The sequence below is a fragment of the Arvicanthis niloticus genome, chromosome 5 (assembly GCF_011762505.2).
Source record: "Arvicanthis niloticus isolate mArvNil1 chromosome 5, mArvNil1.pat.X, whole genome shotgun sequence".
NCBI classification, from domain to species: Eukaryota; Metazoa; Chordata; class Mammalia; order Rodentia; family Muridae; genus Arvicanthis; species Arvicanthis niloticus.
In genome coordinates this window covers 74895933-74919647 of record NC_047662.1, presented here as the reverse complement: position 1 = coordinate 74919647, position 23715 = coordinate 74895933, and the positions used below count along the sequence as shown (strand labels likewise).

At 39.3% G+C, this 23715-nt stretch overlaps 1 protein-coding gene across 1 annotated transcript in view; it reads right to left on the bottom strand.

Moving 5' to 3' along the window:
* Window positions 1–22681, bottom strand: part of Rasef (RAS and EF-hand domain containing) — a 65953-nt gene extending 43272 nt beyond the window's left edge. The window contains exons 1-3 of the mRNA XM_034503693.2: window positions 22171–22681; window positions 4499–4645; window positions 2935–3025 (exon numbers count right to left, since the gene is read on the bottom strand). Coding sequence (XP_034359584.1) covers window positions 2935–3025; window positions 4499–4645; window positions 22171–22511 — 579 coding nt within the window. The 5' untranslated portion in view covers window positions 22512–22681. The remainder of the gene's footprint in view (window positions 1–2934; window positions 3026–4498; window positions 4646–22170) is intronic.
* Between the last annotated feature and the right edge of the window lie 1034 nt (window positions 22682–23715).

The following is a 23715-nucleotide window of genomic DNA, read 5'->3' as shown; positions in this document are numbered from 1 at the left end:
AACTGAGAGTGTAAAACATAAATTATATCAAAGGAGATACAAGGTCAGTCACCTTGGTTCAGTCAGGGTGTTAATTACATCACTGAAAGTATGGCCCACAAAGAGAAACACTCTGAGTTGGACTTCATGATAGGAAATTTTCCTACTTTTCAACAAGTCTCTTAGAAGAATAATAAAAGTAAGAACTGTATAAAAACGTTTACAGATCAAGAATCAGATAGGGTATGTTCAGAGAATTTAAGGAAACTGAAGTTCAGCAATAAAAAATGTATGTTTTTTAATTAGCAACATATTTTATCAAAGCAGTTACATACAAATGTATGTATATGTAAGTATATGAAAATAAGCACATTAACTCATACTAGCAGGTTAGTCATTAGGAAAATGTATCCAGATTCTTTCACCTACCTACAATGTAAAGAAAGGACAGAACTCTCACCTTTGGTTGTACAGTGTACACCAGTATCTTACAGAAGGAATCATACTCACAGAGAGTAAACAAACTATTCTACTCTAAGAATTCTAAAGAGAAATAAGAAGTATTTGCCTACATAAATTTTCATACGTGAATACTCACAACATCTTGTACTAGTCTAAAACTGAAGGGAGCTGAAATATTAACCAATGCAAGAACACACACCATGTACATATTATACAATTTAAAGTTACTACTTTACTATAACATAAATGAGTGCTGATACATAGCTAAGTCTCACAATAATTACGCTGAGTAAAGGAAACCAGGAATAAATAGCACATAGTATAATATTCCTTTGATATATAGTTTTAAAACTTCAAATGAACCTATAGTGGCAAAAAAAAAAAATTGAAGAGTAGTTGCCAGGCAAAGACAAAGATGGCAACACACACACAAACACACACACACACACACACACACACACACACGTATGCCCACACTTGCCATATTCTTAAAACTTGTATGAGTACAGTTTACTGAACACAAATTTAAGTCACTAAAGATGGTACAGTGAAAAAATGTACATTTCATGTACAAAAAAAAAAAAAAGTCATGGGGAAAAGAGATTCCCTTGGCTAGAGAACTAGATGCAGAAATTGGTATAAGATGGAGACTCAATTTTGCAGAATTTAGGAAAATAGAAGAATCTGAAAAAAATTACCAGGGCAGCTGGGCAGTAGTGGCTTGAGCCTTTAATTCTGAGCTCACTCTGAGTTCAAGGCCAGCCTGGACTACAGAGTCAGTTCCAAGACAGCCAGTGCTACACAAAAAAGTAAAAAATAATAAATAAAAAAATCACCAAGGTAAAGAAACAATAGAAAGAAAACCAGACTCACAAGGAGTGAAGTGATGCCACTGGGAGGTAGCTATACAGGATGAAGAGTCCAGGAGACAGAAGGATGCCATGGTGACTGGAGAAAGCTAAGGAAAGTCTCCAATGACCTAGCACTTGTGATCCAGAGAAAACATGATTAAAGGTGTGACGTTGGTACTGGGAAGGGCTGCCAAGCACAGCTCTTTCCAATGCCAAAACATTCAGCTGGCAGAAAAGTCCTTGACTGGCATGCTAAAGTCTCAGGATTTACATGCATAGAAACTGACTGGCCACAAGTAAAATACAGAAAAGAAGCTATATGTGATATACGTTTGTTTTTGACTTCTAGAATGAAGCCAGGAAAATAAGAAGATATTATCATTAGCAAAGCATGAAATTTTAGGAGGTAGAGGTCATGTTATTATCCTCATTACCAACAATTGATTTGGGAGGCAGTGGAAGCAAGGAGAGATGGTCATAGTATAATATGTGGCTGTGAGAACTGTTCGATCCATGAATGAAAGTATAGATTCAACAGTGGTAGAGAGTTTTAAGGAAGGCTAAAAATGAATTTACTGTTTCTAAACATAATTGGACTGTGCTATAAATGTAAGTTTTGAAGATGATCAAAATACATTGTATGATATTCTCAAAGCATTAATAAATATATTTTTATTAAAAGAGATAGAACAAATAAAGGTACCTAGAGGGATCTAAGTATGTGATAAAGACAAGTAAGGTAAATTATCTGAAAGGAAACAACAAAGGCACAGAAAGAAATCGTAGCAGCCATGGTTGTGCCTAACACAGACAACAGCTCTCAGTACTTTATATACATCAGGATGATTAATCCTCCTTGAGGCTGCTAGGTGGTAGGACTGTTCTGTAAATTTGACTGACAAGAGATTAGTTTACCATCGCCACTGGCCTTGGTAAAAGTGAACTCAGGATTAAGAGTAGACTTAAGTGTGTCAGAACCAGCGCTCAGGTCTACACTCCTATTGCCTCTCAGCATCAAAATAAAATTTAAGTCCTAATATTATTTACTTGGAGAAATGTGTATATTTTCTACCTTCAGCAAACATCAGCTGCCCAAATATATTTTTATACTGAAAAACATACCTTTCTAGGGAAATTTCTGAAGATAACGCTTTCAACTTAAGAGTTTCTCCGATAATAAAAGTGACAGTTACAAGGCCAGATTTTAAAGTAAGTGCAATAAAAATATAAAGTTGGGTAGTGAGACCAATATATAGATAGATGTGCGGCCATCTTCTCACCAAAGCCGACTCACGGTCCACTAGCCCTCCACTCCACGACATTCTTCTTTTCAAAGAGTCCTCTGCCTTCCCATGAAAGCTGACTCCTTTCCAACTCACTTGAATTTCATGCCATGCCTCCTGTGGAGCAGCCTTCACTTACTTGGTTATCATCTCTGTACCTCTTTAACTCATGAGCACAAAACACTTCTGCTTATAAAAAAAAAAAATCAAAATCCAGAACGTTGATATTTTTACAGAGTACTAAACAGTGAAGCCTGCTGTCCCCACACCTTAGCACCAAGAGAAGTGCCTGCAGCTATACAAGAAAAGGTCTCCCCGAAGATCTGCCAAATGAATCAACCACCAATCCAAAAACTCACATCTTTCCGGGTCTCATTTTCCACAGCTTGAATCCTCTGATCCATTTCCTCTTCCAATTCACTTAGTTGAATGGCCGCCTTGTCCTGGGCTCTAAAATTCAAAAAATGCATTGTATGCTTGGACTGAACTCAAAGAGAAACTCAAAACACCAGGCTTCACGTTATAGAGATGGTCTTTATGATATTTCCCAGCCCATCTATATAATAAACTAAGGTTGTCAATGTGACTACTTGAATGTAAAATGACATTAAACAACTAAAAGATATTAAATATTAGGATGAAACAAACAGTAACTAAAGTCAGAAGACTTCTGGGAGACTGTCAGAAAAAATCTGAAAATATTGTTGCCACAACTGGGTGACAAGCCTAGACAAAAAACTTTACAGGGATAGACAATTAGTTCCAATTTTAAATTTCTATTATATAGTCTTGACAGTCGTAGGCTAAAGTGGAAGGAACACGCTCAGGAATGGTTTCTAATTACGGCTTTCAACTTACTATCAACATCTTTCTGTATTTTATCTATGTGGTAATTTTATAAGAACTTTTGTCTAGAACATATGAATTGCCAGAGAGAAGAAATAAAGTGTGGCTTTGGGGGATCTGCCCCATTCACCAAATGTACATATGTAAATGTTTGTCAACATGTACATGCATACAAGCATACATGTATGTAACCATCAGTTATACATGTATGTCAGTTCTGATGAACTGACATCATAGGATGGCAATGAGCTACCAACAGATTGCTGTTTGACCCTGCAATTACTACCTGACAAAACATTTGCAGAATTAATAAGTGTTCAGGCCCAACCAAAGTGTGTATATGTGTGTTTGTATGTGTGTGTTTGTGTGTGTGCATGCACCTATGTATTTGTGTGTCTATATGTGCTTAACTTCTCCTTTTCTTTCTTTTCTTTTCTCTCTGGCTCACAAAGTGTTAACAAACTCCAAGCCTCTCCTCTGGCCAGAGAGGGGCCCTTGAGTCAGAAAGAAAAGTTCAAGTAACTTAGTCTTTTTTTTTTTTTTCTTAATCCCCTGTTGCTATCAGCAGAAGTCAAATTACCAGAAGCCAGCAGCTTCCAGCCACAGACCAGCAAAGAGTTAAAGAAGACAAAAGAATTGCCAGAAGTAAACAGCTTTTAGCTACTAATCACCAACAGAAGATTTTCCAAAGGTAAATCGGCTTTAGTCCTGATCACCAACTCCATACCCCACTTCACTGCCTTCCTGGGAGAACTGGGTGTCCAATAAGGTCCTAGCATCTGTTTTGTCAAGTAGCTGGATAAAAATTTTTCTGAATATTTCAGGATAGACTTATCAGTTCTGAGGAACTGACATCATAGGATGGCAATGATCTACCAAAAGATTGCTGTTTGATCCTGCAATTACTACCTGACAAAACTTACCCTGTGTAGAATATTCCAGAGTGTTCTAGATTCCTAAAGTTCAGGAAGTCTACTTGCATCATAATATGATTGTGTCATCCAATCCCTTTGCCACCCAGGTCACAGAACAAGTTAAAGGACCTTATGTGTCCTTAGGAAGGAAGTGGTTTGATACCTTTTCACTGCAATGGCCAAGTTTTCCATTTCTGTGCTCTGGAGTTTGATCTCACGGAGAAAGTTCCTTATAACACGTTCATACGGCTGGATTAGTCTTGGCTCCACAAGGTTGATGTTCTGGTACAAGGTACTAACTTGTTCTTTCCTGCCAAAAATATGAAAATTAAATGGTATCAGTTTAAAAGTACAACAGAAAATGTATAGGGAAGAGAAAGACAACTAAAAAAGAAACAAGAACGGTATAAAAATTTATAGACTGATCCAGAATGAAGAGAGCAGACAAGGCAGAGAGCCTATTGTGTTTCCCATGTTGGAAAATGGCTACCGGGAACTCCAGGGGAAGGGCAGTGGAAGCAACCTAGAAAAGGTCTTCATTTTATGTTAAAAATTGAATTGTAAAGAACTTCAGAGAAAGGTAAACTAATTATAAAATTGTGTGCTTCTCCAATCCCTAACAAGATATGTATTAATCCTTAAACTTTGAAGAACAAATATACCTATTATTTTTGTGGTCAGTGAAAATTGCTCAAATTCACTTTTACGGGTGCATTCATACATTTTTTTTTTCTTCTAGTGTTTCAGACTCTAAATGGAGTTTTCTCACACCAATTAATTTTCTATTTTCCAGGCACCAATTAGATGTTCAACATTTTCATTCAGTTAATAATTACTGAAAGTTGGCACAAACACCCAGGCTAAGGGCTCTGATCCACACTGCTGCCCCACTTCAAATGCCAGGCACCAGTTCAAGTGAGGCCTCCTAACTAAACAGCTGTACATCAGAGGTTCCCACGAAACATCTACAGGTTTGATAGTTTCCTAAAATGGCTCATGGAACTCAGGAAAACAGTTTACTTACTTTTAGCGGCTTACCACAAAGACTGGCAACATGCAAAGGGCATACAGGGGTGACAGGGGCCACACAGTTTTCATGCCCTATCTAATTCCACTTATTCGACTTACACTTTGATGTGTTCACCAATCGAGAAGTTTCCCCAGCACACTCTTATAACCATAGGTCAAACTCAAGTCCAGCCCTTTGTTTCTTCCCCAGAGTCAAGATGAAATTCCCAATTCCAGTCCTCTGATAATGCTTTACAATTGGTTTTTATTTGTCTGGGTTGCTTTGCTTTGTTATAATCAGCCTCCATTCTGAAGCAACTTACAGGTTAATGGTGTCATCTGTTTCATTACGATAGAAGATAAGAAACAGTTTGGCCGGCTAAACTGTGGTGTTCCAGTCACAGAAATCAGCAGCTAATGCTCTACATGAACTGGGCATGTTTTTTGAGTACTAAACTCTTTATGTCTTTATAGAAACATATATTGTGCTGGCTAGTTTTATAGCAATTAGACACAAGCTAGAGTCACTGGAGAGGAGAGGGAACCTCAGATGAGAAAATGTCTCAATAGAATGAGGCTGTAGATGGAGCCGCATAGCAGTTTTTAGGTTGATGTGCATAGGGCTACCCCTGGGCAGGTGGTCCTAGGTTCTACAGGAAAGCATGTTGAACAAGCCATGGGGAATAAGCCAGTAAGACCCCTCCAATGCCTCTGCATCAGCTCCTGCTTCCAGATTCCAGCTGGCCTTGAGTTCTTGTCCTCACTGCTTTGATAATAAACTGTCATATGGAACTATGAGTGAAATAAACCCTTTCTTCCCCAAGTTGTCTTTGGTCATGTTGTTGTATCACAACGGTAGTAACCCCAGCTAACACACACACTCTGTGTGAATTTAATAATCACTGGACTGTCTACAAGCACCAACATTTTTCTCAACAGATGGGCTGAATACTATCTACTTATAGTATGGCATGGTACACCAGAGACAATGCAGTCTACCCTCCTCCTTACCCCACTAGAGAATCAGGAGTATTGTAACTTGACATGAACTGTGACTGTGACAGCACATGATAGTAGCAGGGATGTTTTTTTAAAGCAAATAACATTTACACTGACTAAAAGATACAGCAAGTATTTGAAAAATATTTAATTCCTTAGAGCTGAAATAACTTAGCACAACACTAGCACAAAAGAAACGTTACCAGTTTTCATTAGAGTTAAAAATACTAGGGCTAGCTAGTACTTAGCTAGTACTCAGACAATCCTTTCATGCACACTACGTTATGGAAGAAGCAGCAGCAGCACGTGGCTATTTCTACTTGGTGCTCTGACACTGATTTTATAGTTACTCCCTGTACAATGCCAAATATCTCTTATCTCCTGACCCTAATATGGAGAGATTACTCTTGATGTGCATATATTACACTGGAAAAGCTGCTGGGTAGGACAAGAAATCAAGAAGCTCACAAGCTTTGCAGAGCCATCGCCAGAACAGTACGTATGCACAATTTGATGACCACAGATCGCTCAAATACCCTGAACACAAAATTCACATCGTCTTCTCCATCCACTTTGCCCAGAATCTGTTAAGGACATATGTTTTGATGTTTGTTTTAGATGTATTATTTTGTGTGTATTAGAGTTTTACTCCCATGTTTATCTGTGTATCCCATGCATGTCTGAAGTCCACAGAGGTCAGAAGAAAAACCTGAGAAGCTAATACAAGAAGATTATGAGATTAATCAGGACCATTTTAGCTAAATTGTAGCAAATTGTTGTTGTTAAATTAAAAGGAAGAAAAAGAAGTACACAGATTGAAAGTTCAAGGAGGTGAAGGGCAGGAGGGAAGGCAGGAAGGGTGGGTCAGGTTACAGACTCCCTAGACAATGCTGAGAAGGTATTTCAGTAACCTTGCATTTTTCACAGAGTTCACTCCCTCCCTCTGGCAGGTGCAGACCATCTGCTCCTAAACCCAAGACAAGCTAGAATTATTACTTTATCAGTGTCTTGTGACTTTTACACTATGCTAGGTTACAGGGTATGGAACTTAACCATCTCCCCAGCTTGCCCTTGAAATCCTTTGAGAGCAAGAAGTCTTTTGTTTCTTGGATCTGATGGGTCTACCTTTCCCTTCAGGATCCCATTGTGTTATAATTCTCCTTGTCCTTCCGACCTGAGGAGAACTGAAGGCTCTGTCCCTTCTTGACCCCATCAACACTATCCCCGAGAGCTGTCTTACAATAAAATTCTTATCTGGACCTGAATGCTTGTCCTCGCACTGCAGGCTGAGATGCTATAATTCTTCTAATAAAGCTTATCTACAGGGTAATTCATATCAACTTCCTTTCTACAAAGCTGCTATTATCCGCAATAGGCAGGAATACAGAAAGGTAGAAAGGCAAGCAGGAAGAATTAGAATAAATGTTCTTTGTTTAAAAAAAAAAAAGTTGTCTGCTACTGTTCCCACACTCTGCTACTGTCCCCACCCTCTTCTATTGTCCCTGCACAGCCACAGATTGTGGTAATAGCAGCAAGCCTGGTTCTCCAGTGGTGTCAGAAGGGAAGCCAGACTGCATGGTCTCTGATGAATGGTATCCCAGGAAGCAAGCCTTCAATATAAAGAGGCTTTGGCTATGGTAGGGAAGATCATACTCACCAGATTCCAGATTAACTGCTGCACAAATTGAGTATATCATTTATTGAGATGTTCATAACAACCACAGAATGTATTTCTATTAAGTTATTTTACAAATCAGGCAGATCTAAAAATCTGTTATAAAATAAATCATAACCCTAATGCCCCCAAACTCATGAGTTGAAATCCTACCACTAGGACCTCAGACTTTAGCTCAGTGGGTCTCAATCTTCCTAATGCTGCAACCTTTTAATACAGTTCTTCATGTTGTGGTGACCCCCAAACCATAAAATTACTTTTGTTGCTACATTATAACTATCCTTTTGCTACTGTCATGAATTGTAATGTAAATATCTGTGTTTTCTGATGGTCTTGTGAAAGAGTTGTTCAACCCTCAAGGGTGTTGTAGACCACAGGTTGAGAGATACTACTCCAGTTAATAATATTTGAGAGTCTTTGATGAAGGAATTAAGTTAAAATGAGATCAGGTGGTGAATTCTAACCAAGTCTTACTAGTGGACTTATAGAAAGAGGAAATTTGGACACAGATGTATACAGAGAGAATACCATGTGTGGACATAAGGGAAGATGGCAGCTTTAAACCCAGAACAAAAGGCACCAGGATAAACAAACCCTTCTTGTAACCTGGTTCTAGAGTTTTAGATTCTACAGTTATGAGAATTTTCTGATGTTTAAACTCACTATGGTGTTTGATACTGAAAATGCCTGAGCAGCCCATAGGATACAAGAACACATAAACTGAATGGCAGAATTAAAATTCTGTTTTGTACTACAGACATCATAATTAGCCATAATATACTATTACTTCTCACCTATGTTAAATACCTGCACTTTGGGAGAATAAATTGGATTAAAGTTAATCCCAGAACTGTGAAACACTGTATGACATGAGTTTCATATTAACTCTGCTGCTTAATCAGGAATAGCTAAAAAAAAAAAAAAAAAAAAAAAAAAATATGTCAATGTTGCTTTAAATTCTTTGTAACTTGTTCTTCTAATTAAATTGTTCAATCTACTCAGAGACTGATCATGATATTTTAAAAAAACTATTCAAGTTAAGCATTATAAATAAAGACATAATAGAAAGTCACATTATATGATGATATACTAAAACCTATTAGGAAAGGCACAATGAACTATGGATGAGTCTTAGATACTTAAATATCTAAGCCTGTACTTTTTTTTAGGTTCAAAAAATCAAAACATGATTTGTATGAAAGATAGTATAAATAATTTATTACCAATGAAAAAATTACAACTTACAATGTTAAAATGATACGAGTATATTAGCATTTTAAGTTGCAAGTATTACCATTGAGGTTGGGAAAGATGCTTCAGATCCTTAAAGGAAAAAATAAAATAAAAAGGAGTATGTAAAATGTTTCAAAGGTCATACGTTTTTTATAAAACAAACACTTCACTTAGATAACATATGTTTGTGTTTGTATCTGTAGCGTACTGGGGTTCTCCTGCAAATGTCTGCACACCTAGTTTCAGGACACTCCTATAAAACAATCAAACTCCAAAGAAAGGAACAGCGTGACCCAGAATAACCAGAAATGCTGCTTGAGAAACTAGCCTTCATGATACAATTCCTGCAAACTTAGCCTTACACTAGAAGGCTAAACTGTTTATTGAAAAGACACCCTATACAGATCCTGGTTCTCTGTACAAAATCAAACTGGGCTAAGTGACAAGTCTATCTTCATCATTCAATTTAAGGAATATCACACAAAAAAAAAATCTTACACTCTAATCCTAACATTCAAAGACAGGAAATCAACATATTCATGCAACTCAAGGGGTATCGCTATCCTACATATGCTCATACACAGTTGAAAGTTCTATGATGATGTCAGTACAGAACTGGGAGCAGTTAGTATATAGAGCATGTAAAGATACCAACAGGCAGACCTGGGCTACCTTGACTCTGTTCTGCTGCTAAATGATCTAAGGAAGATCTCATGAAATTATTAAACCAAGGTCTAAGTCAGGGTCCCTTGCTCAAATACATCTCTGGTAGTTAAAACTCCAGATGTGTCACAGCAACACATTTTAAATACCTAAGTACTTATCTGTGCCTCATTCTCCCAAAAGTTTCAATAAGTCCTGAAAGATGAGAAAATTAACTGGAATCACTCAAACAAAAGAAAGAATTCAAAATGCAAATGGCTTCCTATTCAAAACCACTGACATTTAGTATTTGGTATTTTGCCAATGAAAACAGTAAAATAGAAAGAACAGAAGGCAATGTGCTACAAGGTGAGAAGAGTCCCTGGTGGCTTCTGGTATCATAGATTAACAGAGAGCAGCATGTGAATTAGAGCTCAGGGGGACTTAAATACAACCTCCATCACCTTAGCTCTATGTGCAAGAGCCAACACCTAACCTCCCTTGCTTTAGTTCCTGCATCCACAGTAGGCAGTGAGTTTAACAGTGGAACTGGCACTTATGTGTACTGTAAGGTCAAACCATTACTGATGTTCACAATGTAAATATTCTGTTTTCCTGCTCCTCTTCCATAAAATAATTAAATTCAGATAAAAGAAGGAGACAGACAGCTCCTTCAGGGCTCAAACGGTGTCTAGGAAAGATGAGACATTATAGGAAACAAGCACAGAGGGCAGGAAAAGGGAATCCTGACCCTGAGCAACTGAGTAATCAGAGCTCTGTCCACAGTGATTCAGTCAGTTTTCATACTGTTTACATTTACAAATCATGTTTTAATAAAATGATAACATGTTTGCATTCAGCAATGAACCCTCCTGATACCAACAGACTAAGAAAAACAAACAAAAATATTTATCTCAATAAAATAACAAGCATCAAACTTCAACAGGAATGTTCTGTTCTCTTAGTCAAAGCAACCTCAGCTACAAAAAATAGTCAACTGCTAATGTCTGCAAATTTTGACTTAATAATCATAGTAACAAGAATAATCATAGCCATGCACCTATCGAAACTGAAAGCAATACTATGAACACAGCACAGCAGAACAGGATCGCACTGAAAAAAAGCACTCCTCCAAAGAGAATGAGGCACAAACATGGGGAAGGGTAGCCATAGTCTACATGGCTGAGATGCCTCAGTCCTGAGGAGCTGGGACTACATACACCTGTACTGCCCTAGATATCTTTATATATGTCAGAAGCAATATTCTTTTAGAAAACATTTTGAATAGAACCATTTTATAATACTATTAGAAAATAGTATTCCAATAAAATTATATAATTTAAAATATCCTTATTTTCAGTATCTTGACACAGTGACAGCAAGTAAACATTATTTCTATACCACTTGATCAAGAGGTTTTGAATAAACCAAATTCTGCCCTAGTGGTAGGGAGGTAGGCCTCAACTAATGAGCCAAGGCCTTTAACACAAAATACTGACTTCCAGATAAAACAGAAATCACACTGATGACCTTCCAACTCCTGCCAGAGTCTCCATTCACGTCTCTAGCCTTCTACCCATCTTCAAGCAGTTTGGAACAGCCTCCATAGCAAGTTGGTTCTTTGAAACCACCCAGAATCCTCACTGAGCCAGAATAAGCCAGGTAATATATGCAAGTGTGTATTTACTCATATACAGGTTCTGCTTCTTTCTAGAGAACTCCAATAGTAGTGTAAGTCACTTTATGATGTTTGGAGCTAAACTACAGATGAGCAAATTCAGCTTCTCAGAGCCCAGTTAACTACAAAAACTGGACTGAAACCTCAATTTCTGTTGAACATTAACTCAACACACTCACTTTCTAAGACTCCTATTTTAATTTTAGCCAATACGCCCACCTGGATTACATTTGCAACCTTTAACCTAAAGTCATCTCACTGTACCTTGCAGGAGACAGGTGATCCTTTGTCTTTTTATATTAACACAAAACTTTCAAAGCAATCAAATGCTCTGTAAGTCTTACTTCAAGCCTCATTTGAGTGTGTATCCAAGCAGGCCACGTATAACTTTATATAGCAGTCTATGGATGAAAGCCACACCTCTTGAGCCATGGTTTTCAAGTAGACAGAGGCTGACACGTGCCTTCACTGAGCTCTCAGATGCTTGTGTACTCACTCTGGTCTTGAAACCATGACTAAGCAGCCACAACCCAACACCTCCTTCCTTCAATCTGTCTTCACCTTAAGAAAACAAAATAGCAAATTTTTATATTTTCTTTTTTCTCAAACATCTACTGGTTCTTAGAATACTGATTTTTGATTGTTAAGCAATTAACATCACTTCCTTAGTATGTGGTTTTTACATTTAGAGAGACACTGTTTGAGTATACTAGTTACAGAAGTGTACAGACATGACCTCAGGCAGAAGCAGTTTAGAAAAACAGGGGAAAATATTGAGACATTGGAATGAAAAGGAGGTTCTCATTTTGGCATCTAGTTGAAGCCTCACATTTTCTGAGAATCAGAAAGTCCAACACTCCTAGACTAAGGTTTGTTGCCTATTCTTAGCCAAGCTGAGACTGCTTCTGACACTGCATTCTCTCATCAATACACAGTGACCCCAAGAGTAAACAGCAAGTACCATTTTGTTGGACCATGTCGGAGATTGTTTCTACTGTTTTGATTCAATCGGGAGTCTGCATGTCCAAAGGCTAAACATCTTTGTCCTCAGTTGGTTTTTGATCAATCAATAAAGATGCCCGAAGCTAATGGTTGGGCAGAGAGAAACAGAGCAGAACCCTTAGAGTTGTGCAGGCTAGGACACTGTAGAGAGAAAAGAGAGATCACCATGAGTCAGAGAAGAAGGATGGGAAGCAGGAGCTGCAGAAGAGAAAGTCAACCATCCACATAAGAATTCGGCTGAGTGGCCACTAGCCACTTCTGACTGGTCTGGGGTAGCAGAGGAAGGTTTAAGAGTGCCAACTCATTGAGTTAGCCAAAGCATTTCAAAAATAAGCTAATGTGTGTGTGTGTGTGGGGGGGGTGCTTTTCATTCACAAATCCAAAGAGTTCCTGGGCCAGTGGCTGGAAACATGCAACTTACCAGGAGCACAAAGCAATATAGACAAACTGCTACAAGTCACAAACTGACAAGGTGAGTAACAACAAACGAAAACCTAAAGAAACACTCAACAAATGTGAAACTAGATATCCAAACCAGAAAACTCTACCAGCTTCTATATTCTAGATACCTAAGACCCATCACAAAAAAAAGTCAAACAACATAAATCACAAAGAACATGGCTCCTCCAGAAATTAGCGATATTCTCTGAGGAAACCAACTTCTAGATAATGCATAAAACAATGATTACAAGAGAGTGACTATAAAGATGTTCAAAAAAACAAAGAAATCAGTTTGGTACCTAACTAGAAACATCACCGCTACTGACTAGTATTCATGGGACTGGAATACACTATGCATTGCCAGAGGAGAAAAATAATTATCAGTATCAATCAACTACAATCCCTGTGACCTACTACAGTGACCTGCCTTTAAAACACACTAGTGCAATAGTAGCACAACCACTTTTATTATTAGACTTAAAGCCTACTCAGTAATATGAAACCCATAGCTGACATTGCTAATGTGGCAAAGAACCTGAGACTAGATAGATTAACTAGGGCCTAGTGAAAAAGTTACTACTATAATTACTCTGTTAAGGCACACAGCAATAAAATGATTCCTAATGACAGACTGCTATACCCATACATCAATGCATCAATCAATAAACACCAGAGAAGTTTCTTCTTACAGTACATGAGAATTAACACAAGGATCCACAAGTAAGTAATGTACAGAGTAACTGACTTTAGAGCATTCCATTCTAAATGAGATGTTTTCATTAAACCCTTCATGACCCAGGGAGCTATGCAGAAGAGGAGGCAGAAAGACAGTAAGAGCCAGAAGTAGGAGCCACGTGAATAGTGTCTTCTGGACACCGTAGGAGTGACGGACATATGAACTCAAAGACTGTGGTACCATGAACAAGGCCTACAAAGGTTCAGTTTAGACAAGATTCCAACACTGAAAGAGGTTAAGTGGGCACAGGATCCAACCACTAACCAAATAGTTATCTACAATTGGTACAACGGAGACTCACTGGGCTTATTAACCACACTTCAAGGAAAGGCCCAAGAGTAGTTGGCCAAAATGAAATGATCTCATTGGCATTTTTCTAGACTTTTTGTTTTATTTTGCTTTGTATTTGATTTTTTTTTTTAATCTTATGGGTGTTTTGTTCATTTTGATTTTCATTGTGTGGGTTTCTTTGTGTTTCTTGTTTGTTTTCTTGCTGTTTTTGTTTCTTTTCTGCTTATTTTTACAGACAGAAAGATTGCATAGGTAAGAAGGTGGAGAAGATCTTTGAAGAATTAGGAAATAAAAGGGGAAATAGTCAAAATACATTGCATACAAATTTTTTAACAAACACTAGAACTTGAAATGGCAAAAAGCTCATGAATATGGAGCATATGAACAAATGACTTAAATGAGGATCGTGAAAACAGTTAAAAGAAATAATATAAACAATTCAAGAACAGAGGTACTCCAAACTGTCTGAAGGTGACCTTAAAGTTCATTACAGTAGTAAAATGGCCACTCCTCCAAAGAGATGTGATACCACAGGTATTCCTCAAATAAGTTATGGTCATTGCTTCTGGTTGTTAACCACAACTGGACTGAAGATACCACTATTGCTGAAGATACCACACTTCTTGGTTACAGATGCTAGAACTAACCTGAAAGTTTTTGCAATGCTATATATATATATATATATATATATATATATATATATATATACTTAATACTATAGGAAGTCACTATTCTGGCACCTGGGGAAGAAAAGTCAGCAAAAATCTTCCCCAGCTTTATGCCTTGTGTTTCACAATACCAACTTCCCCTGGTGAAACAATGGCACAAACTGCTTCAGAGAAATCACCATCTGATTTGTGATCAGACCTGAGACCCACCTCTAATAAGAGAATCCATGCCCTAAATATACTCAAACAGCACTACCAGCTAGGGACCAAGTGTTCAAAGAGTTGTGCACATGGTCAAAGACCCATGTCTGAACAGGTTATAGCCAGTAGGGGTGAAGTTACTTCTGTTGTTCTGTGTATTGGTTTGAATGAAAAGTTCCCCATAGGATCAGCTATTTGAATACTTGGTCCCCAGTTGGTGGCACTATTTGAGTAGGCTTAAGAGGTGTAGTCTTGATGGAGAAAGTATGTCATTGGAGAACAGATTGGCTGTTTCAAATCAACCCACCCTTCCCAGACATTCAAACATTAGACCTGAGCTTTATCTCTAGCTTCCATGCTTGCTGCTTGCTGTCATGCTTTGTAGCCATGGCAGACCTTACTCTCTGGAACCAAATAAGCCTTACTGTTTGGAGCCAGGCTAATCCAAAACTTTCTTAGGTCGTGATGAAGTAGAAGGAGAATGCTACATCAATGTCCTTGCACAGAGGAAGACATGAGAAGGTTATAGATGTGGCTGGAGCCAGGGCCTCAAGAAAGGTTTCTGAACCTGGAACCGGAATTTTCCTTCTGATAAAAATGAGGTTATCAGTTCCAAAGCTATTGTGTTCTTGATTTGGTGATGCACTTAGGAACCTTTTGTGCAGCATTACTTGATTAGCTTCCTGTGAGTTGCTCTCATTTTTCCCCCTGAAAACTATATAAAAAGACAGTGTATTTCTTAATAAAGTTGCTTGGTATAAGCCATCAACTTATGCAAGACCTGGTCACAACTTTCTTGTCTTCTTTATTATCTCTTCCCCAAACCTTCCCCTTAGAAACTTGTCACTGAAAAAATGATCTGCTGGTCCAGATCACACTTCCTTCTATGAAGTCATAGTGCCTTATCACTGTAACAGAAAAGTAACTAATATAAATATCTTCCTCCCTCTTTTTTCCTCAGTATTGCTCTCCTCCTTCTCCAGATAAAGACCTGACTCATTCCTGTTACTTTTCTATTGCAGTAATAGAACACCATGACCAAGGCATTTTATAAGATGGAAGGGTTTGTTTGTGCATGTGGTTTCACAGGGTTAGAGTACATGATGTCAGGGCAGAGGAGGTAAGCAAGGCAACTGAAAAAACCAGCTGAAAGCTCACATCTTGAACCCCAAGCAGTAAGTCTCAAGAGCAAACTCAAGATGCAAAGGTCTTCAAATTCTCAAAGCTTGCCTCCAATGACATACCTTCCTCATCAAGGTCTCAATTCCTATGTCTTCCCCAGAAGCACCACCAACTAAGGACCAAGTATTCAGATGGCTAGATTACAGGGAACAGCTCAATCAAATCACCATAGTTATAAATATATTTTGCTGAATGCCCATATTGTCAAACTTCCTCTAAAACATTTACGTTGGTATCCATAGATTAATGCTGTCCTAGGCCTTAATTACAAAAGCTTCTTTATTCAGTGAATGGCTGTTAATGTAGATTCATGCTTGGTCAAGGTACTAAGAAAAGCAGTGTTTACAACTCAGTGTTAAATGAGATACCAACATTACCCTTTCCAAAGTTCAGTACACAGCACTTCAAAGACGACAAATGAATGAAAGAGTTTAACTACAAGAAGGTGGGCTATATTGTGGGCGTGACATGGTTTTGATGCTCAAATTCACAGCATCTGTGGCTGCCTGCATCGTTCTTCCACAATACTGAGCCAGTTAACATACAGTCATAGATGTATAGGGCCTCATAAGAGCTCACACTAACCAGGAGAGCTAATGACAGTCAAGGGTTATGGTTGGGGTGTGGGTAGCATTGTCTTCAGTGATATAGCCACTGGCTAATTACTCATGCTCCAGTGAAAGTTGTACTGGTAGTTGTTTTTGGTTGGTTGGTTTGATTTTGTTGTTGTTGCTGTTGTTGTTATTGTTTATGTTGTTTTGTCAACTGAACACAATCTAGAGCTAAACAGAAGAGGTAACCATATTTTACAAATGCTTCCATAAACTGGCCTACAGGCAAGCCTGTCTATAGGGCATTTTCTTTACCAGTGATTTATATAGGAGGGCCCAGCCACTGTAGAGGATAAAAAAGTAGGCTAGCAAGCTAATAAAGTAAGCCCATAACCAGCATTTCTCCAGGGCTTCTGTTTCAGTTCATCTCAGCCTCCTGCCTGGAGCTCCTTCCTCGACATCCCTCAGTAAAAGACAGTGACCTGAAATATGATAAAATAAACTCTCTCCTCTCCAAGTTACTTTAGAATTCTATCACAACAATAGGAACTCCAACTAAGGAAACAGCTCTGAATCTGTGTTCACATGAGTGGACCTGATTAAACTGAATAAATCACAACGGAAAAAAAAAAAAAAAGTCTTGCGAGTGGGATAGACACTTGGTAGGATGAGCAGTTAATGGGATTGGGAGGATAAGATTCATTAGAAAGATTAATGCAACTAGACCGAATTATATCCATGTATGAAATTGCCAAAGAATCAGTCAACTTAAAGAAAGAGACATGTGAAGGAGCTTGAACAAGGAAGCTTGACCTATGCTAAAGACTGCCCAAACCCAGAATATCTAAGTATCTGTTTCTGCTATTATCTAGCTATCTCTGATCAATTCCTTTTTCTGGCAGACAGGAATCAAGAATCTTCCTGAAGTATTTACTTTACGAAGTATGGGCCATTATCATCAAGAACTTTCAAAATAGTGTTGGTATCTACACAAAGAATGAGGAAAACCAGCCTGGAGTTTGCAAATGCAAGAACCAAAAACTCAGCCAACAAAACTCCCTATAACCAATATAACCACTCAGGCTCCAGAAGTTTTCTATGGTTGTACCTCTGCTCTATATATGAACACCACACTCCAGCCATTGCTCTCCCTACCTCTAGGACTCCCCTTGACCAACACCACTTTCTGGCGAGAGCCATGAAGGGAAGACTGAGCATGCAAGTGAGCTTTCTGGAGGTGACCCACCAATTTGCATGACTGCAATGGGTATGCTCTGATGATGGAAGGACCCCAGGGACTTTGTCTCAGGATTGTCTTTTGCTTGCTGATATGCCTTTCCATGTTCTATTCCTCACTTATCTGGCATGGTGTGGAAAAACTCTATACTTTCCTGGGCATTTATCCATTCTGTTTGACAGATTTCCTATAGATCAACATGAAAAAGAACTTTCATGAATCAATGCTGCCTAGATAAATTAATGATTTTATAGAATTCCTGATTTCATTCAAATAATTTTAGGAAGTTACATTAATTGGTAAAGAGCATGAGGAGATTATTTTAGTTGTTTTATCAGAAAGAATAACGTGATAGAATAATAAGTAAAGGCTGTATGAAAAAGACAACAAGCATGTAGACTGCACTAGGAAGAGAACTAAGCTTGAGACAGATTTATGATTAAGGAAAAACATTCATTCTAGGTTAAGTCCAAGGATGAGGCCACACGTGTGTACCATAATAAAACAAGGCCACAAATATATAAAACTATTGCTCTGAACTTATAATGGGCTTATAGAATGACACACAGATAAAACAACTGCTTTGAACTTATGATCAACATCCTGTTGTAACTCACTCATATAATATTTATGTAAAAATTACCTATGAGGTAATCTTTTCTTACATAGAGAACTTTTGTCTAAAATTCTATAAAAAGCTAAAACCAACACTAAATATTGCTAGAGCTTGCTTTGTTCTGTCAACTGTAAATATGTATATATGTATTTATGTATGTATGTATGTATGTACCTACCTACATATGTATGTATACATTGTTGGAACGTGCTTGCTAGAACTTGCTTGTCAGAGTGTGCTTTTCCTCTTCCAGTATGAGTGTATCAGCATAACTTCCTATCCGTTTCTTTCTCACTGGCTCATGAGGAGTTAATGAGCTCTGAGCCTCTTGCTGGCTGGCCATTCCATGTTGGTACCATGAGTGTAAAAGACAGTTAATTGCCAGAAGCCATCAACTCTGGCCTCCAGAGAGCAAAGAGCTAAAGTTCCAGGAGCTAGCAGCTTTTGCCACCCCTACCAGGCGCCCACCACACCTCGATGCCTTCCTCAGTTTACCTCTAGTGTGGAAGCTGGTCTTTGACCAAGTTCCTTGATAAATTCTCCTTCGTTAGTTCTTCACCTCGATTCCTATTCTATTTCCACTGTTATAAGACCACATTCTATCATTGTATCTACCGGATGCAAAGTTACAAGTCACAAACTTCCAGAAAGTACAGGAATCAGTCCCTCAATTTCCTAAGAGAAAACAAACTTAGGCATGTATTGGATTACATCACAAGGATTTACATTCTTTTACAGTGTGGTGTGGGTTGGTCTGATGCTGCTTATATTCAATTGCTAAATTCTGTCCTGCAAGACCTGGTTGCTCCAATTCAAGCAGATCCTCATGTATACCAGCTTTTGTTGTATAAACTTTGCCCCCTGCCAAGTTATCCATTATTGGTTAACAAAGAAGCCTACAGTATGTTGTTAGGCAGAAGAGAAACTGGTGGGGTCTAAGGCAAGGACCCACAAGAAGTGAGAACAGAGAAGCTGCCCTGGATCGTGAGCACATGGTTATGAGGGCTGACTTGTTGGAGTAAAAGTAGCCTAGGTAGAACGCGACAAGTTATATCAGGGCTATTGACAGGGAAGCAGGCAACATAGCATAGTGCTTTTAGGGTTTATTATTCATATAAAGGTCTATGTCTTTCATTTGAGATCTAAGGTGGGGTAGAAACTCTCACTAATATTCACTGCAACAACAGAGCAATCTAGTTTCTTCTCTAATCTCAAAATTATTGTGGAGCATGGAGTTTAAACATAAAATCACTTCATATTTTGCTTGGATGATCTAAAATGCAGAAGCTGTCAGCACTAACTTGCTTTACCTCTATGGGAAGGAAACATTCTTACATCTAGTATATTTCTGTTTTAAACTGGATATGTATACATCCTAAGACAGGCAAGGTACACCCCCAAATAAGATAGAATACTAGTCTAGGAACAAGCTAGAATGCTATATCTTTCTGGAGGTTTCGTTATTACTGCAGAAGAAAACATAACATTTTTTTTAAATCAAAACAACCCCAATATATCACACAGTAAAATAAACAAGTATCATTTTTCTTGAAGATTAAAATTTAAGACTGTGAGACTAGAGTGATGGCTCAGCAGTTAAGAGCACTGGCTGCTCTTCAAACAGAACTGAGTTTGGTTCCCAGCAGCCACATCAGGCAGCTTACAACTAATTTTAACTCCGTTTCTAGACAGATCCAATACCACGGGTCTCTGAAGTCAGCTGTACTCACGTGTGAATACCCAAAGACAGATATAATTTAAAGTAAGATAAATCTCTTTTTAAAAATCCTCAAAACATTAAAAAAAAATTCTAATTTATGATTCACAATTTATGGTTTCCTGAAAACAACCAACTGGTCTGTAAATATTATTTAATGAAATATCTGAGAAATGTTATGGGCACACTATAAGCATATTCATCCTTCCTTGACTTTTTCCCCAGAGGTCTGAAAGAACGTTTAAGATAGTAATTGACATCTATCTGTAGGGCATTCAAAAAGGTTCACAGAATGAATTTGCCTGAAATAATGCAGCAGAAGATCAATAACAAAAGTTGTGGGGTTTCCATTGTGTTGTGTTTTTTTTTTTTTTTTTTTTTTTTTTTAACAAGTTTAGATGGAACAAAGAAAAAGTGAACAACTAACTGTTTGAGGAAGTAGAGTGACAGCAACCCAACTTACCAAAACAGTTTATTGCTGCCATGGCAACAATCAGGTGGCTCAACTCAGTTTGGTACTTTTTCACTAGACCAACACAGAAAGGCAAACACTGTACTTGTTAACCTCCCATCGGAAGGGCTTAGGACAGGTCTATCAGGTGACCCTGACAGTTTAATAACCTCTGACAGCATTTGGAAAGATAATCATCCACTAGGTATGTTAAGTACTGGTTTGTCAACCAATTCTAGAAAAGTCAATATACCCTTGAGAGGTTAAGTGTCAAGCATCTGCTGGTGAAATCTAAGAAGGAAAAAAGGGGAATGGTCATACTCAGACACAGTATCTCTCCCTACTTCGTTTTTTAAATCGTTAACTAAACAAATAATAATAACTAGATGTGCTGGGAAGATGGCTTGAAGAAAAGGCATAGCCTACAGCAACAGGGTTTAAAGTTATCTACTTCCCTGGCTGAGACATTGTGGGGTTTGTTTGTTTTTTTCCCACATGTCTGCAAGGGATTAGTCCTCCCACCCAGTTTTTCAACATAATGAGTCACTCAAGCTCCTTGCACAAAATTCCCCTACCTGAGGGAGAAACTAGGATGATGAAGCTTGTGGTGTGAAGCAGAAGGAGCCTGATACCTCCCAGGACCCTTTCCTTTCTCTGAGACCCAAGTCTCAGATATACAAACTCCACTTAAAACGAAGCCTTTCGGGTCTTAATAACAACCAGAGTTCAATAACATCGCAGCCAAATTCCAAACACAAAGCAGAAAACCTTCCAGTAAAAGGCAGCAGAAATGCAGCGAAGAGGAGAGTGGTTCTCACCCTAACATCGCCCTTGTACTCCTTCCTTCATTGAGAATAAAGTTAGAAACCTGGTAATAAGTTATTTTTCTCTTATCTGTAATGTCACGGTGTGATTGTGTCATTTCATCTACTGAATGAAAAGGATTTTTCAGCTTAGAAGACCTAGGATCAAATTTCTGTTTTTTTAACTAACTGAGCAAGTCATTTGAGGCTTGTGAGTTTAAATTTCTAGTACTGTTTCTCACCCAAGTCATAAACAGACAAATGGACTTCCCAAAGTATCCTTAAAATAAAACGAGTGACGTCGTGCACATCAATAAGTACGTGAATCCAGCAACGCTGTAGCTCCCTTTTCGGCCTTAGCAAACAACAAATGCACAAGTATTAGTATATAACATGCCAAGCTGGCAAACTGCTTAGGCTCGCTTTTTAGTGAGGCAGGGAAACAGCAGAAAAAGGTAACCGGTGAGTGAGGTCATTGTGAGCCACCAGGAGTGTGCCAGCTTCGCCGGCGCCAGAGGCTACAGGTGTCCACCACAGACTTGCAAGAAACCCGGAACTCCTTTCCCTACCAGTAACTCCAGATCTCCTTTCCTTTGCCTTTGCGGAGAAGTCACCTCCAGTTGATGAACAGAAAAAAGCAACTCACAGATTGGGTTTTCCCGGCTTGCGAAGTTCACGCCTCCCGCTCTCGCCCGACCACGCACCTGGGAATGAGCTGGGCCTCGTCCCCGAGGCGCCCGTGGAAGTCCTGCCACGCGGGACCGGGGCTCTCCGGCTCTGCCGCGTCCCAGGAGTCCTGAGCCTCCGCACTGTCCGGACCGAGCTCTCCGCGGAAGCCACGAGCGAACTCCGGGAAGGTGATGGCGCCATCGCGGTCGGTGTCGAGCCCCAGGAACACTGCCTCGGCTTCGGCCTCGGCCACGTGCAGCTCCGCGCACAGAGCGCCGAACTCCGCTCGCCCCAGACGCCCCGAGCGGTTCGTGTCGTAGGTGGTGAAGACTGAGCGCAGCCGCGCCAGCTCCTCGGGGTCCGCGTCCGCCTCCATGGCCCCGCTGGCCACCGCGGGGCTCCGAGCTCCGAGGCTCGGCCAGTGGAGCAAGTCCGGCCGGTTCCGCCACCTGCCGCGGGCGGGGATGTCCGGGTGAGGCGGGGCGCCAGGGAGCCAGGCGCTCGCCTCCAGCTGCAGCCGCCCAAATGCTGCCCTGAGCCAGCGAGCGCCACTGGCCACCTCCCTGCGTGTAGGCTCCACCCTACCGTGGAGCAAAGACACTGCCTGACTCCCAGGCTGTCTTCTCTGCAACAGCTGGATCATCTCTCTGTTAAGCTTTGGGGGACTTACTGGAGGCACATCACGGTCTCTTAGGGGCTCCTTTGCACAGATACTAATCCTTCCTCCCTTGAGCATGAATCTCAAACGCACCGACCAAAGGGGAAAAGTGGGTAGAGATATGATAACGAATTGGCTAAAGTTATTTGCTATGAAGTCTCTCTTAATTCCAGACACGTGGTAAGTCTGTCTATATACAAGATGCCTTTAAAAAATATGTATCAAAGAAAAATGTACCAGAAGACCTTATTCTCTAATTTTATATAGGTTAGGCATTATCATGTTGATCTCCCATATCCCTAATTAGAAACAAATTTTGTCACTCCATGACTTCTTGGCCTTAGAGAAAACTAATACTAAAATTACTTAAAGAAAGCTTCTTTTTCATTTTTGTATTGAAAAAAAATTTTTAGTCATGTTTTCTCCTGTCCCAACTTCTCCCATATTCTCCCCCCCCACCTCCCTCCCTACCCAATTTTCTGTTCTGCCTCTCTGTGTCTCTTTGTCTCTCTGACTCTCTGTCTCTCTGTCTGTCTCCTTCCCTCTCTCCCTCCCTCTCTCTTTCTACTTCCCTCTCTCTCAACAGAACAAAGAAAACAAACTATCCAAACAAAAGAAAAAAAGACCAAAATAACAACAACAACAACTCAAGCCCTTCAGTCTGGCTAGGAGTATGGTTGATAGGCTTGTTGACACTCCATTGGAGAAAACTCATTTTGCATCTGTCATCAGCTAGCAATTGCATATAGTTTCTTGATTAGTGGTAGGAATTTGCACCTACTTCCTGTTTTCACGTTGGGATTTTTTATTTTTCTGGCTTGAACATGGGCAGATATCATGTGTTGCCACAGTCCTGTTACTTCATAAAACTCCTGTTGTGTGCAGAAAACACTATTGCCTTATTGCCTTGCAGTCACCCACT